The sequence below is a fragment of the Neovison vison genome, chromosome 2 (assembly GCF_020171115.1).
Source record: "Neovison vison isolate M4711 chromosome 2, ASM_NN_V1, whole genome shotgun sequence".
NCBI classification, from domain to species: domain Eukaryota; kingdom Metazoa; phylum Chordata; class Mammalia; order Carnivora; family Mustelidae; genus Neogale; species Neogale vison.
In genome coordinates this window covers 103,674,114-103,691,874 of record NC_058092.1, presented here as the reverse complement: position 1 = coordinate 103,691,874, position 17,761 = coordinate 103,674,114, and the positions used below count along the sequence as shown (strand labels likewise).

Here is a 17,761-nt window from a genome sequence, read left to right as displayed (position 1 = left end):
TTTCAGAATATGATAACCTGCAAAGCATCCCAACCCATCTACCCTTTTCCTGAGTATCTCCACACAAGAGAGCTTTTATTTCCTGATGCTAATATAATCTATATCTATATCTATATCTATAATATAATCTAAGTGTTAATGATGTTCAACTTGTGAACAGTATACATGTATTTCAGACACTTTCGTTTTTGGTCCTTTTCCTGCTCAGCTTACCCTGCATGCTTTCTGGGGCAGGATTTCAGGAGAGAACAAAGCATGTCTCAAAAGTAAGACATCCCAGGAGCTCCTCAGAGTGACTTAGAGTCTCTGATACGAACCTACTTCTTGGGTGTCTGTTTTGCGTCAGAAACAAATGATCCTAAGGTTTCCTTTACTTTAGTTTTATGTATAATAAAAGCTCAGATTTATCCTCATTAATGTGCCTTTCAAATTGGTCCAATGTGTTTACTGACCGCTGTTTACATATGAAAGCTCACTGTAATTAATTAAGTTCTCTAGCATCTTGGTGAGCTGGGAAGCACTGGAAAAATCTGGTTACTGAATACTCCAGATGGGGCCACACAATTCACATTGTGTCCACAACGATCCAAGTATAGATTCTAAGAAGAGCAAAAATGAGATTAGTTTACCAATGAGCTCCTCTGTCCCTCATTTCTTCACCAAGTCTTATATTTCACCCAAGACTCAAGTTTACATTTATCCTCCCATAGTAAAGAAAGCTATATTTACTTTCAGGTACAAGTGCCTCTGTGATGCAGGCTGGGTTGGCATCAACTGCGAAGTGGACAAAAATGAATGTCTTTCTAACCCATGTCAGAATGGAGGAACTTGTGACAATCTGGTGAATGGATACAGGTGTACTTGCAAGAAGGGCTTTAAAGGTGAAAGCAGAAGTGCATATTTCTATCTCCCTTTATGCCTTTTTCTTATTGCATATTCTTGGACTTCTTTCCCTTTCTTTGTTCCTATTCACTCTTATAGCAAACATAATTTGACAACTTAATATTTGTAAGAACTTAATGTTTTTATACTTGGGAAATTAAAACGTAAAGAGATACCAATTCTATTAGCAGAGATGTGAGCTACAGAACTATTTAAGGTGAGCAGCTAGGATTCCACTCATACAACTCTGGACAGGTGTTCTAATTGTAAGCTCCCTGGTGCCGGTTTGATTCTATGGTAATTCAAAAGAGATTTGTAGAGAGTGGAATGAGAATATTGTCTTATTATAATTATGAGAACAGTCATGCCATGGAAGAATCCATGTGTTCCAGACACCTTCCAACAAATTATCTTACACATTGAGATAACCTAAACATATAGTCTACCTGTGGCCTTCTATAAATGTATTATAGTGGCTGTTGTATAAAATCATTTTTTGAGTTGCCATTGTATTTCCACCATCAACTTTCTCTTAGAAACTCATGAGAGTGAAATCTGGGTATATCGTTTATTTTGCACTCCTCTATCCACTTGGCCTTTAATTTCCCCACTCAAAAATTGTGCCAGGCTACCACGATATATCCGTATGTTTCAGGGTCAGTTTATTTGATTATTTGAAAATTTTACTGACCACTGTTTACATATGTTCCAGGATCAGTTTATTTATTTATCTATGTATTTGAAAATTTTCTGAGACTATATTTTAGTCATTAATTTTCTGACATATTATATTTGCAAAGAAATTTAAAAATGCTTTTATTTCTTTGTCTCATTGAGACTTGCTGATCAATGAACAAAATAAAAATCAAAATGTAAAATCCAAAGTTGTGTGACTGGTGAGTAGCAGAGTACAGTTTGAACCCAGACCTGTGTACTGCCAGACCACCATTTTTTTTTATTTACAGTGCTTATAGTTCCTCTATCTTGAGGCTCTTGGGTACTGTCCTATCCCATTGATACTTCCTCTTTTTCATAGTGGGATTAGATTGCATGTCTTGGATCAGGGGAAAACAGTTTTATGGCTTTAGGAAGTACTGCTACATTAATAGTAGAGACTATGCATATGAAAAAGTGGGCATAAACCAGAGACTTTGATTAATGTCTGAAAGAAAATTATCCCATGAGGCACTTGGGCAGCTCAGCCAGTTGAGCACCCGACTCTTGATTTTACCTCAGGTCATGATCTCGCAGTTCTGGGATTGAGCCCTGCATGGGGCTCCACACTCAGCAGGAAGTCTGAGATTCTTTCCCTCTGCCCTTCCCTCTGCTCATGCTCACTCCCCATCTCTCTCCCAAATAAATGAATAAATCTTAAAAAAAAAATCATCCCTTGATTCATTATACCCCCTTTTAGGTTCTGTCCAGCTGCTTTGTATAGAGAGAGCTAATATTTACATACAGCAGCAGAGCTTTAACATAAATGAGCTTCTTGGTCCATTGTTGAGGAATTACTTGTATTTGAAGGTGCATTCAACCTTTAGACTATTAGAATATACTTTTTCTATTCAACTTTTTGAATGTGTTTTACTGACTGACTGTATGTCATGGACTTGCCACTGAAATGAATGAACCAGTGTTCCAGTGGCCTAAAGAAATTCAGTTTCTAAAGCAGTTAATATTTCCCATGCGGGGCACCTAGATGGCTCAGTACGTTAAGTGTCTGCCTTTGGCTCAGGTCATGATCCTGGGGTCTTAGAATCAAGCCCCACAACCAGCTGCCTGCTCAAGGGGGAGCCTGCTTCTCCCTCTGTCTCTCCCCTGACTTGTGTGTGCACTCTCTCTCTCTCAAGTAAATAAATAAAATCTAAAAAATATATTTACCATGAAGAGGTTTGCTTAGGAATTTAGATAATGAGGAGCTAACAAAGTTCTCACTATTTGGCGGTTTTCCCTTTTTCTGTCTACAGGCTATAACTGTCAAGTGAATATTGATGAATGTGCTTCAAATCCATGTCTGAACCAAGGAACCTGCTTTGATGACATAAGTGGCTATACTTGCCACTGTATGCTGCCATACACAGGTGAGTTCTGCAGGTGAAAGGACCAGAGGGAATGCGTGTTGCCTTGTCGTTCTAAACCCCTGAGTCTTAGAGACAGGGTCTGTGGGGGGTAGTGGTGCTGCTCTGAGGAATCAGTCCCTGGTCAACCATCCTGCCTTCACTGACTAGATCTTGAGCCCTGACAAAACCCTGTGGCCTTCCTAAATGCAACTGATAAGGGAACTCATTTGCCCTCTTTGTACTTTGGAGTTTAAAGTGTTCTTTAAAATTATGTATGGCTGCTGGTTTCATTCATTATCTGCAGGGACCCAGTGTTGTCATGACCTGTGTTCTTAGTCTAGTTCAATAATACAACAACCACCACTTACTGATAATTTACTGTATGCCAGACACTTTGTATACTTTGGATTCCTTAATCTAGTATTCACAATAATTCTGAAAAGTAGAAGTTCCTATGACCATTTTATGCTGAGGCAAAGAGAAGTTACCTGCTGAAAGTCACATTGGTAAGTGATAGATTTGCCCCTCAGTCTGTCTCAATCCAAAGTTCGTGCTCTTAACAGCCCTTCTTCTCCTTACATTCAGTACCACTACGTCTCACTCAGAGAGGTATTGCCGCTTGGATGGCGATTCCACACATAGAAGACATGGGTGTTACTTCATTTCGTATCAAGTGTTCTTTGCTTCAGGTGGTATTTTAGGAGTGTGCTTGGACATTTGTTTCTTCTTTGTATTTTCCTGCCTCATTACTGCTGTCTTGTGGTTGTATTTGTGTGTATTGTTTACCTCTTCATCATCCATTTTCTTGATCTGTGGAGAACAAAATAGAAACATGGATGATGGCTTTGCATGTTTCTCCAGTATGCAGCATGTAGGCAGGAGCATGGCTGAGTTCTTACTCCCCTGGTGGGCTGTTTGTAGTAGCTATTACTAGTGACTCTAGCTATTAAGAATAGCAGAGTGGCCAAAATCATAACTCTGTTACCCAAAAGACTTGATGCTACATTGTTACTTAGCCCCTCTTTGGAAGAAATGTTCACGGAGGCAAACTGCATTTATCATGCTCCTTGATAAAATGGACGTTATTGGATATCCTTAGCTATCCCCAGACAAAGGATGTCTAAAAAATACATTTCATAATGATAGCACTAATCACATTTGTTCATAGTAAGAAGAGTATCTCCCATCTAGAAAGACTGAGACTTGATGGCTGCAGGGAGATATAAGCAAGTGTCACTATGCCCAGTTATATCATAGGCTTACCTGTGTGTGATGTAGGTGTGAAAATATTTATTTTGTCTTCTTGCTATTCAGACACTGTAAGAATATTTGACTCTGTGCTGGCTATTGGTTTTTCTTCACATTAGGATCCCAATAAAGAATTTACTGTGTGAACTTTGGGAAATTATGTTAGACTGAAAGCCTATGTAGATTAAAATTTAAGTGCTGAGTGTGGATAAGGGTTCTGTCATTGGGCTTTGCCAGCATGAAGGGAACTAAACAATATTGCCTTCTCTTGCGAGCCACTATTCTGACCAGATACCTTAAAAACTGGTTGGGTACGTTGGTAAAAATTAATGGTAAGTAATTTTTTTTCTTTCTGAATATGAAATTTTAGAATGGAATTTTAACTTGAGTTAGTTGTAACTTGACTTTAAAAAGAAACCTCTTTTCCTTTTAATAAAACCATTCTCCCCCCACTGCCCCCCATGCTGGAAGCTTATATCCAGTATGCTAAGGGAAGAAATACTGGTATGCAAATATCAATGTCATGTTGTTGATGTTGGCATAAGGAGACATGTTACCAGGCAGTCAGAATTACCTCACTCTATCCTGCTTCCCATGGCCTTCTGATCAACTTTGTTGCCCTTCTGGAACAGGCTAGCAGAGGTTGTGAGGAGAGGGAGGTTGTGTTGTTGCTTCTTCCTGACTCACATGAAAGAAGATCTATGTGGCTGAGCTTCTGAGTGGCTGACTCTTAGCAATGGAGATGCAGAAACGATCGCATTTGACTGATGCAGGTGTCCCAATCCACGATAATAACTACCCATGATAGAAAGACAGGAGGAGCCCAACAGTTGTTGAGTGCTCACTCTATGTGCCAGCCTCTATGCTAATAAAGACTTGGTATGCATTTTTTTTCAGTTAGTCCTCAAAAAGCATCTATAAGTTATGTACCATCCTGGTTCTCATTTTGCTTATGTGGGAGGCTCAGAGCAGATAAATAACTTGCCTGATTACACAGTTAGTAATCAAGCTAGAGCTAAGACTCAAAGGACCTAGGGGGTCTCAGATTCCAAAGTTCTTAACTGCTTAGACCTTAGACTTGGATTCAGAGAGCATCCTTTGGTAAAGAACTTGCAAGATTTCAGTTTCCATGGCTATTTCTCTAAATTCTGTCATTTGCTTTACAGGCAAGAATTGTCAGACGGTGTTGGCTCCCTGTTCCCCAAACCCATGTGAAAATGCTGCTGTTTGCAAAGAGGCACCAAATTTTGAAAGTTACACCTGCCTGTGTGCCCCTGGCTGGCAAGGTAACAATACAGGAGTTAGAGAAGGCAGAAGTTTTAAACAAAGTGGTCAGATCTTCAGATTGACATTGAAGGCTCAGGTCTTCTGAGCCCTGCCCATCATCAAGAACCCCTGCCTTTGTGTAGGAGTGCTAATTGGCAGGACTTAGAAAGCCGTTTTCATTTTCATGTCTTTGGGGCCCCCTAGTGGCTAGAAGACTCTGGCCTGAGTCTGAAACCAAGATGTTCTACGGCAGTTATACCATCTGGACAAAACTTGCCCCAAATAATTTATAACAATTATAAAAAATATTTGTGCCCTATAAAAATAAGGGCACAAAGCCTTACAAGACTTCCCAAAACAGGAGACCAATCAGAATATCCCCATCTTCCACAGCTGAAGCTCAGATGCCCCATACATTTCAGGGGCCTTGCCTTCTAAAGACAGGACCATTCATTGCACCTGTATTTCTAGGTCAGCGGTGTACAATTGACATTGATGAGTGTGTCTCCAAGCCCTGCATGAACCACGGTCTCTGCCATAACACCCAGGGCAGCTACATGTGTGAGTGTCCTCCAGGCTTCAGTGGTATGGACTGTGAGGAGGACATCGATGACTGTCTTGCCAGTGAGTATGCCAGCTAGCTCATATGCCCCTTGAGGCATACAGGGAGCAGAGCAGAGCCCCATCAAGACAGTTGCCTCTTAGTGCTGAGACTAGCCATCCTAACAGTTTATCATGTGTCTTTAATATTAGGATTTTTCAAATCTTCTTTCAAAGCTCTTGACTTCAGGAGTTGAGGCAATAAATCTCTTTAAGCATTCCCTTATTGATTTTTATATACTGATAAAGTGGGGACAGTGCTGTGATGGGTTTTTTTTTAGCAGATCTATTGAGGTATAATTAATATAAAGTGTACTACCAATATTTTAAATGTATAATTCGGTAAGTTTTGACATTTGACAACTGAAATCATCTCTAAAGATAATGAACATATCCATCCACCTAAAAATATTTTCTTTTTTAATTTCTCTTCCTTTTCCCTTCCCTGTCCCAGGCAACCAGGGATCTACCTCTGTCACTACAAATCTACCTGCATTTTTTATAATTTTATGTAAATCGAATCATCTCATGTGAACTTTTTTTTAGAAGAGGAAATATGACTTTTGTCATTTAGCATATTATTTGAGACTCATATATGTTACATGTATTAATAATTCATTCTATTTTATTGCTAAGTAGTATTCCATAATTTGGATATACTATATATATATATATATATATATATAATACACATTTAGCTTTTTTAAAGTTTGGGAATATTATTAATAAAGCTGCTGTGAGTGAGTCTATGTAGACATGTGATTTTATTTCTCTTGAGTAGATATCTAGAAGTGGAATAGATGAATTATGTAGTAGGTATATTTCACAATATAGCCAAAATGTTTTCCAAGATAGTTTTACCATTTTCATTCCCAAAAGCACTGTTTGAGAGTTCCAGGTGAACCACATCCTCAAGAACATTTGGATGTGATTGCCCTTAATTTTAGCCTTTCTAGTGGCTGTATATGCTATCTCACAATGGTTTTAACTTGAATTTCCCTACTTATTAATATTATGAACATCTTTTCATGTGCTTGTTCTTCAGCCACCTATATTACTTGCTATACTATCTATTCCAAACTTGTGTTCACTTGAACAATTGGATTGTTTGTCTTATTATTGAGTTGAGTTCTTTATATTCTACATACAATTTCTTTGTCAGATACTTGCCTTAAAATTATCTTCTCCCAATTATAGCCTCTGTTTTGACTGTCTTTTGAAGAGGAAGAGTTTAATTTTGATGAAATTCAATATAATCATTCAGAGTTCATCTTTCTAGTATGTTGTTTAACAAACCTTTGCCTAACCCAAGATCACTGAGGTCTGTCTCCTTTGACTTCTTCTAAAGATTTTATACTTTTTAGCACTGTTTTAATTCTACAATCTATTTTGAGATAATTTTTACATGTAGTGTGGGTTTTAAAGGTTTTAAAGAGTAATTTTGTGTGGTAATCTTTGCTAACCTCACTTATTAATTCTATATTAATTTAGCTTCTAGTTTAGTTTACATTTTCAGGATTTTTTTTTCTTTTACAGATAATCATGTTATCTCTAAATAAGTATAGCCAAATACATTTTTATTTCTTTTTCAATCTGTATACATTTTGTTTTTCTTGCATTATTATACTGGCTAGGACTTTTAGTAAATGCAGAATAGAAATGGTAAGAGAAGCAAATCCTTCTTTGTTCTTGATTCTGGGGCAGGGAGAAACATGTATATAGTCTTTTGCCACTAAGTATGACGTTACTTGTAGGTTTGGGGGTTTTTGGGGTTGTTTTGTTTAGTTTTGTTTTGTTTTTGGTCTTCTATCAAATTGAGAAATTTACCATATACTCCTGGTTTGCTGAGAGTTTTTTTTTTCTTTTTACAGTGAATGAATGTTGATGAATGTTGATTTTTTTCAAATGATTTTTCTTTATCTGTTGAGGGAGTAATATATTTTTTTTTATGTAGGTGAATTTTGTTAATTGATTTTCAAATGTTAACCTAACCTTAAATTCCTGGGATAAATTCTACTTGGTCTTTATGTATTATCTCTCTCATATTTATTGGATATGATTTCAAAGTTTTGTTATGAATTTTTGTGTCTATGTTCATGAAGGATACTGTTCCCCAACTTTGTTTTGCTATGTTCGTATGGTTTTGGTAAGAGGGCAATGCTGGCCTCAGAACCAATTGGGAATTGGTTCCTCTCTATTTACTGAAAGAGTTTGTGTACAGTTGGTATTACATCTACTAAATATCTAGGTCTGGAACTTTCTTTCTTAGGTTTTAACTATAAATTCAATGTCTTTAATATATTTATTCAGGATATCTTTTTTTTAATTGAGCTTTGGTAATTTGTATCTTTCAGGGCATTAGTTTTACTTTCTATAAATTGTCAGAATTATTGGCATTCATAATATTCCTATATTGTACTTTTTTTTTTGAAAGGGAAAATTACAACTTTATTAATACACCTGACAAACACTACATTAACCAAATGATACAGGTTAACATCATCAGAAATGTCATAAGGATATCATGTAAACTCTGATAGCTTTGATGAGAAGGGTACTTTATCTTGGCAGTATTCTTCCCAGAAACCCATATCTCCAGTTTTCATGAGAGAAACACCAGAAAAACTCAGGTCAGGAGGCATTCTACAAGATACCTGGTCATACCCCTATAGATGTTCAAGCTTATGAACAACACAGAAAGACAAAGAAAATAACACAGACTAAAGGAAATCGGAAGTAAATGAAAGGTGATATCCTAGATTGAATCCTGAAACAGAAAAGAGACCTTAATGGAGTGTGTGTCACACACATACACACACACACATACAGATCTGTTTAAATTATCTATTAAATTGTTTGTGGTTCTTGCTAAAGCCTATCTTTTTTTTTTCCCAATTTATTTATTTTCAGAAAAACAGTATTCATTATTTTTTCACCACACCCAGTGCTCCATGCAAGCTGTGCCCTCTATAATACCCACCACCTGGTACCCCAACCTCCCACCCCCCCCCGCCACTTCAAACCCCTCAGACTGTTTTTCAGAGTCCATAGTCTCTCATGGTTCACCTCCCCTTCCAATTTACCCAAATTCCCTACTCCTCTCTAACGCCCCTTGTCCTCCATGCTATTGGTTATGCTCCACAAATGAGTGAAACCATATGATAATTGACTCTCTCTGCTTGACTGATTTCACTCAGCATAATCTCTTCCAGTCCCGTCCATGTTGCTACAAAAGTTGGATATTCGTCCTTTCTGATGGAGGCATAATACTCCATAGTGTATATGGACCACATCTTCCTTATCCATTCATCCGTTGAAGGGCATCTTGGTTCTTTCCATAGTTTGGCGACTGTGGCCATTGCTGCTATCAACATTGGGGTACAGATGGCCCTTCTTTTCAGGACATCTGTATCTTTGGGGTAAATACCCAGGAGTGCAATTGCAGGGTCGTAGGGAAGCTCTATTCCTATATTGTACTTTTACTGTAAGATCTCTGTTGATTTCCGATATTGGTAATTTACATCTCTCTTTTCTTTGTGATTGCTCTTGGTAGAAATTGTTGATTTTAGTAATCTTCTTAGTGAACCCATTTTTAGTTTCATATTTTTCTCAGTTGGTTTGCTCTTTTCTAATTCATTGATTTCTGGTCTTTATTCTTCCTATTTTGGATCTAGCTTGCCCTTCTTTTTCTAGTTTAAGATGAAAGCATAGACCATTGATTTTATTTCTTTCTACTTTTCTAACATAATAAACATTTAGTGCCATATGTTTTTTCCCAAAACACTGATTTAACTGTATTTCACAAATTTTGATATATCATGGTTGGTTTGTTTGTTTTTCAGAATACTTTCTAATTTCCAGTTTGATTCATTCTTTGACTCATAAATTATTTGGAAGTGTGTGCTTTAATTTTAAATCTTTTTTATCAAGTTTTTAATCTTAATTCCATTATAATTAAAATACATTGTTCTATTAGTTTTAGTTATACAATATAGTGATTCAACAATTCTACACATTACTTAGTGCTCATCATAGTACGTATACTCTTTAATCTCCATCTCCTGTTTGACCCATTTGCCCACCTACCTCCCCTCTGGTGACTCTAAAATAAAGAGTTTGTTTCTTGCTTTCTTTCTCTCTCTCTCCTTTTCTCTCTTTTTTCCCTTTGCTCATTCATTTGTTTTCTTAAATTACACATATCAGTGAAATCATATCCATATGGTATTTGTCTCCAACTTATTTTGCTTAGAATTACATTTTCTAGCTCCATCTATATTGTTGCTAATTCCAAGTATCTTTTTTTTAAAATTTTATTTATTTATTCAGTTTTTTCCTATTTTTCATCTGTTTTTTGTTGTTGTTTTTGAACAAAATTTTTTTTCCAATTTATTTATTTTCAGAAAAACAGTATTCATTGTTTTTTCACCACACCCAGTGCTCCATGCAAGCCATGCCCTCTATAATACCCACCACCTGGTACCCCAACCTCCCACCCCCCCGCCACTTCAAACCCCTCAGACTGTTTGTTGCTGATTCCTTCCAGATAGTTTTGTTATGATATCTGGTTTAATTCCATGTGATCAGAGAACGTACTTTGCATTATTTGGATTATTTTAAATGTATTAAATCATATTTTATGGCCTAGTCTGTGGTCTGTTTTGGTAAGTGTTCTGTGTGCACTTGAAATGAATGTCTGTTTTGCTGTTTCTTGGTGTGTTCTATAGCTGTTACTAATTCAAATTGGTTAATAGTATTTTTAGGTCTTCCCTGATTTTCTTTCTGCTTATTCTATAAATTAGTGATTTTTTTAAAAGATTTTATTTAACTATTTGACAGATAGAGATCACAAGTAGGCAGAGAGGCAGGCAGAGAGAGAGAGGAGGAAGGAAGCAGGCTCCCTGCTGAGCAGAGAGCCCAATTTGGGGTTCGATCCCAGGACCCTGGGAACATGATCTGAGCCGGAGGCAGAGACTTTAACCCACTGAGCCACCCAGGCGCCCCTATAAATTAGTGAAATTGACGTCTCTATTATTGCGTATTTGTCTATTTCTCCTGGTAATTCTGTCAGTTTTTGCCTAATGTATTTTGAAGATCTGGTTTTAAGTACATAAACATCTAAGATTGTTATGTTCTCTTGAAGAATTGAAATTGTTATGAAATAACCTTGTTTAACCCTTGTAATATTTCTTGTTCTGAAGTCTCCTTTGTTTGATATTAATGTAACTACCCTCCCTTTCTTTTGATTATTGTTGGGTATTTTTTCCATCCTTTTCCTTTTGGCCTATCTGTGTCTTTAAAGTGTGTTTTTTTAGAGACCATATATTGAGTCTTGCTTTTTCTCTCTGATATGACAGTGTCTGACTTCTAATTGAGGTGTTCATGCCATTTAAACTGAGTTCAATATTTGCCATCTTGCATTTTACTTTATCTTTTTCCTTCTCTTTCCGTTTCCCTCTCTTTTTTTGCCTTCAGTTGAAATAACTGAACATTTTTTGGATTACATTTTATTTCCCCGCTGGCACATTAACTGTATCTTTTTTGTTTTTTTGTTTTGTTTTGTTTTTTTGATGGTGGTGGTGGCAGTGGTTTTGGGTTTGCAGTATGCAACTTTAACTGATTACCTTCAACTCTACTACTTTATATTGCACATAAAAACGTTACAACAGGGCGCCTGGTTGGCTCAGTGGGTCGGGGCCTCTGCTTTCGGCTCGGGTCGTGGTCCCGGGGTCTTGGGATCGAGCCCCGCATCGGGCTCTCTGCTCAGCAGGGAGCCTGCTTCCCGCCCCCCCCGCCTGCCTCTCTGCCTGCTTGTGAGCTCTCTCTGTCAAATGGATAAATAAAATATTTTTAAAAATTTAAAAAAAAACCTTACAACAGTATTCTTATACTTTCACTTCTGCCTTCTGTTCCATTGTTGTCATAAATGTATCATAATCCCTCAAAATATTAATTTTGCATCAAATGGTCAATTAAATTTCAAGAGATGTAAAAATAAATTAATAATCTTTATACATAAGAACGTATTTATAGTTTCTGGTGTTTTCCATTCTTCTGCATAGATCTGCATTTCTACATTCTGCATAGATCTGCATCACTTTCCTTCAGCCTGAAGAAATTAATCTAATAATTCTTGTAGTGCTTATCTCCTAGGGATTAATTCTTTCTGCCTTTCTGTATCTGAAAAGGTTTTTATTTTGGCTCAGTTTTCAAAGATATTTTCATAGGGAGTAGAATTCTAAGTTGACTTTTCCCTCCGGCACTGTCAAGTCATCCTTCCATTCTTTTTTACCTTGGATTTTTTCTGAGGAGCAATCTGCAATAATTCTTATATTTGTTTCTTTATATTATTTTCTCTCCTTTGGCTGTTTTTAAGGTATTTTCTTTCTACTGATTTTTAGCAGTTTGACTATATTATTGCCCCTTATTGTTCTTCATGTTCCTTTTGGAGGGGGGTTTCATTGACATTTTTGGATATATGGGTCCAGATTCGGAAAATATTCAAGCACTGTTTTTTTCAAAACTTTTTTGCTCCCCTTTACAAATTTCATCATACATCTTTTAGGCTGCTTGAAGTTGTCTCTCTGTTCAACAATACTATATTTTATTTATTTTTTTTAGAGTTTTTTCCCTCAGTGTTTCATTTTAGATAATTTTATTGTTTGAAGATATTTTGATATATCTTCAAGTTCACTAGTCTTTTCCTCTATAGTGTTTTGTTTGATGCTAATCTCATTCAATACTATTTTTTTCTTCATTGTATTTCTATCTCTAGAAGTTTGATTTGAATCTTTCCTTATATCTTTATCTCTCTCCTTTTCATGTTCATGCTTTCTTCTTCTTCTTGAACATACAGAGAGTATGTTTATCATAGTTGTTTTACGGTCTTCACACTGAATCTACCATATGGGAAATTCCTGGATCTGTTTCTTTTCTTTTCTTTTTTTTTTTTAAATAGATACAGCCCCCTTGGGACTGTATCTATTTTTGACATGTACCTTCATCATGAGTTGTATTTCTTGCTTCTTTGCCTACCAGGTAATTTTTTATTGGATGCTAGACTTTTACAAAGATCTTCAGAGTATTTTCACTCTTTGTTTTATGGATCATTTGGAAACAGTTTGATCCTTTGGGTCTTTTCTTCAGGATTTGTTGGGTCCAGACAGCCTTTAGTCTAGGACTAAAATGGCTCACTACTGAGATAGTATTCTCTGAGGATCCTATTTAGTGCTTAGTTAGGAGGTCTTTTCATTTTGACTGTCATGAACTTTAGCTATTCTCATCCTATTGTAAACTCTTGGGATTGTTCCACCTACATCTTATCTTTCTGGTTCTTTCTCCGGCTTTGACAGTGTCATCACATGCATGTGATATACTCAGTTACTTATCAGTACTCACTGCTTATCAGTACTCAGTTACTTGTATGGTGATTAAATCATTAAATTTCAAACAAGGTTATCACAATGTGTTAAGAGTAATGGCACCTAATTCACAGCATACATAATATCAGATCACCATATGGATGGCACCAAACTAGGTCCTGGCAATGCCAAGGTAGATAAAACTCAGTGTTTACATTCATGAAACTCATAGTCTATTGGCAAAGAAAGATATGCAGACAAATTCAACATTGTATAGTAAGTAGTGAAGAAAAATATTTCACAGCAGTTGATGGAGAAATTTAAAGGAGTGGGATCAAATTATTTGGATTTCTTTTCCATGTTAATTATTTTATGAGTCAAAATTTTCAGTATTTAAAATTTTTATAATTAATTTATAATAATTCAGTAAGTTATGGTGAGTTTCCTGAAAGACACTATGGAAACTACAGTGTGCTATGCTGTGGATAAGAAGGAATAATAATCATTTTTACAATTTTTCCAGTAAAGATTACAGATGAGCCTTAAAGTGGAATTAACCTAATAGATGAGTAAGTTTTAAATAAGCCTGTTATCAAATCAGGGCTACATTACCCACCTGCTGTTTAGTTCTCTTTTTATGTAGAGGACCAGTCTTTGCAATATATTTTAAGCTCCTTAAGAGCAGGGGCTAACTCTTATTTTTCTTGTTCTGATTTATATGTCATCTATATTTCGGAAGACTGTGCCATGATAGAAGCTCAAAATTTGTTGAGTAATTGCTGTGAGCCTAAAGTGTTCTAAAGTTGATCTATGCAATATAGAATTTTTTTTTAATGTTTCCTGATTCTTCCTAAATCTAGAAAACAAAAACAAACAGGAAAGAGAAGAGGAAAGGAAAGGAAATGAAAGATGAAGGGAGGACAAAGATAGGAAATACAGATCAGCACAGGGGGCTGCTTAGTATATATGCTATCCTACATCACCCACTCCCATTACCACATACACCTTTTGAAAGTCTTTACTGGTATTTTTGAGATTCTGTATATTGGGAACACATACTTGATTAGCAAATGTGGGTGACCATTATAAATTTTAGGACTCTTAATTTTGCAAAACTGTTAGTGGTGTGTGTGCATAGTTCGTTCCAGTTAGCAAATAGGCTAAGAATCTCAGGTAAGTGCTACTGCATTCATTTTCGTAAATGGAGGAGTCAAGGCAAAACACCTGTAAAGAAAAGTACAAGTAGAGAAAAGTGAGAATTGTTACTGTTCTTAGTGTGACTTAGTTCAGGTCATTCACCTTTATAGGTCTAAGATTAAATCGATGCTATAGTTCAGAGCTCTAATTCTTGTGTGTAATGACTTAGATCCTTGCCAGAATGGAGGTTCCTGTGTAGATGGAATGAATACTTTCTCCTGCCTGTGCAATCCTGGCTTTATTGGGGATAAGTGTCAAACAGACATGAATGAGTGTCTGAGTGAACCCTGTAAGAATGGAGGGACCTGTTCTGACTATGTCAACAGTTACACTTGCAAGTGCCAGTTGGGATTTGATGGAGTCCATTGTGAGAACAACATCGATGAGTGCACTGAGAGGTGAGCAACCCATACACTCAACAGCCACCACTGTCTTATGGGGAGAATGGAGAAAGGAGGGAAAACTATAGAGCACAATGCTGTGGTTACAGCACAGGGTAAGGTAGCTACCTGGGTCCCATTCCTTTGTCTTCTAGTGCCTACTTCCTGATTCCCTGTAAATGTGTAGTTATCAGGTGAAAGGTCAGAGGTTGAAAAGCTTAGTGGGACAGACCATCATTTATTTCTAATGCTTAGGGAATAGGAAAAGTTATAATGCTGCTCCATTCTCCTCTTGGACCCTTGTTCATTTCAGCTGACATTTTAAAATTCCTCCCCCCCCCCCAGATTTGTCATTACTCTTTGGTAATTTCCAGGTTGTTGGTTTTTTTTTTTTTTTAACAAGTTTGTTCTGTTTCTCTTTCAGAAATCTAGAGTCCAGACCTACCTATTTAGCATTTTTCTTATTAATTAAATTGACTTAGGGATAAAGTGAAATGTTATACATGGAAAACCACAGGACTGCGTAAAACCTGGAAACCCTCACTTTACAGGTTACTCCTGTAACCTTTTTGGTTGTAGAAATGAAGCTGGGACTCAGGCTGATTGACACCCAGTCTAATTTGGAAAAAGAAAATTTATTAGATCTAGGAGTTTTAAGATGCTCAGGAGTATTTGCCTCTGTAACATGTTAGATTCTAGGAAACTGACTTTTAAATAGCAGGTCAGAGGAATCAGATTACATAGCTGACATTGCTTTCTTTGCTTCTCAGCTCCTGTTTCAATGGTGGCACCTGTGTCGACGGGATTAACTCCTTCACTTGCTTGTGCCCTGTGGGCTTCACTGGCCCCTTCTGCCTCCATGAGATCAATGAATGCAGCTCTCATCCCTGCCTAAATGAAGGAATATGTGTTGATGGCCTGGGTACCTACCGCTGCACCTGCCCCTTGGGCTACACGGGGAAAAACTGTCAGGTAATTAAATTTCAGCCCACTCAGCTCCCTCAGAGTAGCTGAATATTACACTTATTTTTCTTCTAAGCAGAATAAGCCCCTCCTAAAAGGGAAGATTCTGGCTCTAAGAATCTGTCTCTGAGATAAACCTGCATAACTTCTTAACAGCTGGTAGATTCCAAAATGGTGACACTGGCAAGATTTTATAGATTTACAAGCATGAGATGGTTGTAACAGGCTAACCAAGAACTGCAGAGAAATACATGTGGAAAATAAGTGCATAGATATTATTTATGTTGGAAATACAAAAAGGAAGATAACAGTCTGAAGTCTTTGAAGATCAGATACTACGTATCTAGGCAGAAAATAATGATTATTATTATGTCTTGCAGTGTTGTAATATTCTCAAAACCAAGCTTGTCACAGGCTTTTTTAAATTCATATATGTAAATTTTTTTTTACATTTTTATATACTCTCAGAGCCAACAAGGGCAAACTTTCATTTCTTGAAAGAAGAAGCTGAGTCCCAAAGGGGACAAAGTAATCTTTCCAGAGTTGCATACCAAACAGCATTGTATTTATTTATTTTTGATTTATTTATTTGAGAGAGAAAGAACAAATGAATGGGGAGAGGGACAGAGGGGCAAGCAGACTCCCCGTTTTGTGTGGAGCTAGACATGGAGCCCGATGTGGGGATTGATCCCAGGACCCTGAGATCATGACCTGAGCCAAAGTCAGATGCTAACTGAGCCATCCAGGCACCCCACATTGTATTTAATTTTATGCTATTTTCACCTCTTAATGATAGGATGATAGAATAACAGAACTCCAGAGAATTTAGAACCAAGTGGCCAAATTTAACTAGACTTACAGTGTGCATTTCAGTTAGGCTTTGGTTATATTCGACATGCAAATAACCTACTTCTACATATTAAATTAAACAGCTTGATGCTAATTCTATGGATCAGAAGGACATTATTCCTTGGGCTCTTGCTCATTCTCACAGTGTGAGGTTACATGTAGCAGGGCGTGCTCCACCCAAACACACTGGCACCTTCTTTCACAGACATTCCATGAGTGTGACCGTGCTCTCCCCAGGGATCAAGTCACCACATGCGAGTTAAGGAGTTACGGGACTAGTCCACTCATACTCTTTGCCTCGTGTTTTTCATAAGCCTGATTTTCTCCCCTCTAAGTAAGCTTCCTGACAACTTTTAGGTTTATTAACAGGCTTTAAGTCCTTTTACTCATATTCACCTGGATAGATTTGACTGAGAACCCTGTAGATTTCTCCCACAGAATTAGCACAGGTGTTATGGACCTGTCTGACAGCTGTAATTTCTTTCTTTCTGGCTGTGCAGGGTGGCCACAGATCTGGACATAATCATAACATAGGAAATAACTTAAACTATTAGGTTCCCTCAAATGCTTAAACTTCTGTGGTAAGAACCTTTTAAATAGCAGAGCTAAGAAGAATTAGACTATGTAAAATGATTGGATTACCTGAGAACATTGGACTATTTTAAGATGTGACTGAGGGCTCTTTTTTTTTTTTTTTTAATTAGTGTGCTCTCCTTTGATTCTTAAAATTCAGTGTGTGTGACTTATTTTCTTCTTTTTTGATATTTGGATGTTGCTGTATTGTTCTGTTTCAGACCTTGGTGAACCTCTGTAGTCGGTCTCCATGTAAAAACAAAGGTACTTGCATTCAGGAAAAAGCAGAGTCTCGGTGCCTGTGTCCATCTGGATGGGCTGGTGCTTACTGTGATGTGCCTAATGTGTCCTGTGAGGTGGCAGCTTTGCACAGAGGTGAGCTTTG

At 37.1% G+C, this 17,761-nt stretch overlaps 1 protein-coding gene across 1 annotated transcript in view; it reads left to right on the top strand.

The window, feature by feature from the left end:
* Positions 1-17,761, top strand: part of NOTCH2 (notch receptor 2) — a 169,155-nt gene that overhangs the window by 126,188 nt on the left and 25,206 nt on the right. The window contains 7 exon segments of the mRNA XM_044239024.1: positions 736-881; positions 2,850-2,963; positions 5,357-5,476; positions 5,928-6,080; positions 14,781-15,009; positions 15,762-15,963; positions 17,598-17,751. Of these exon segments, the coding sequence (XP_044094959.1) occupies positions 736-881; positions 2,850-2,963; positions 5,357-5,476; positions 5,928-6,080; positions 14,781-15,009; positions 15,762-15,963; positions 17,598-17,751 (1,118 nt within the window).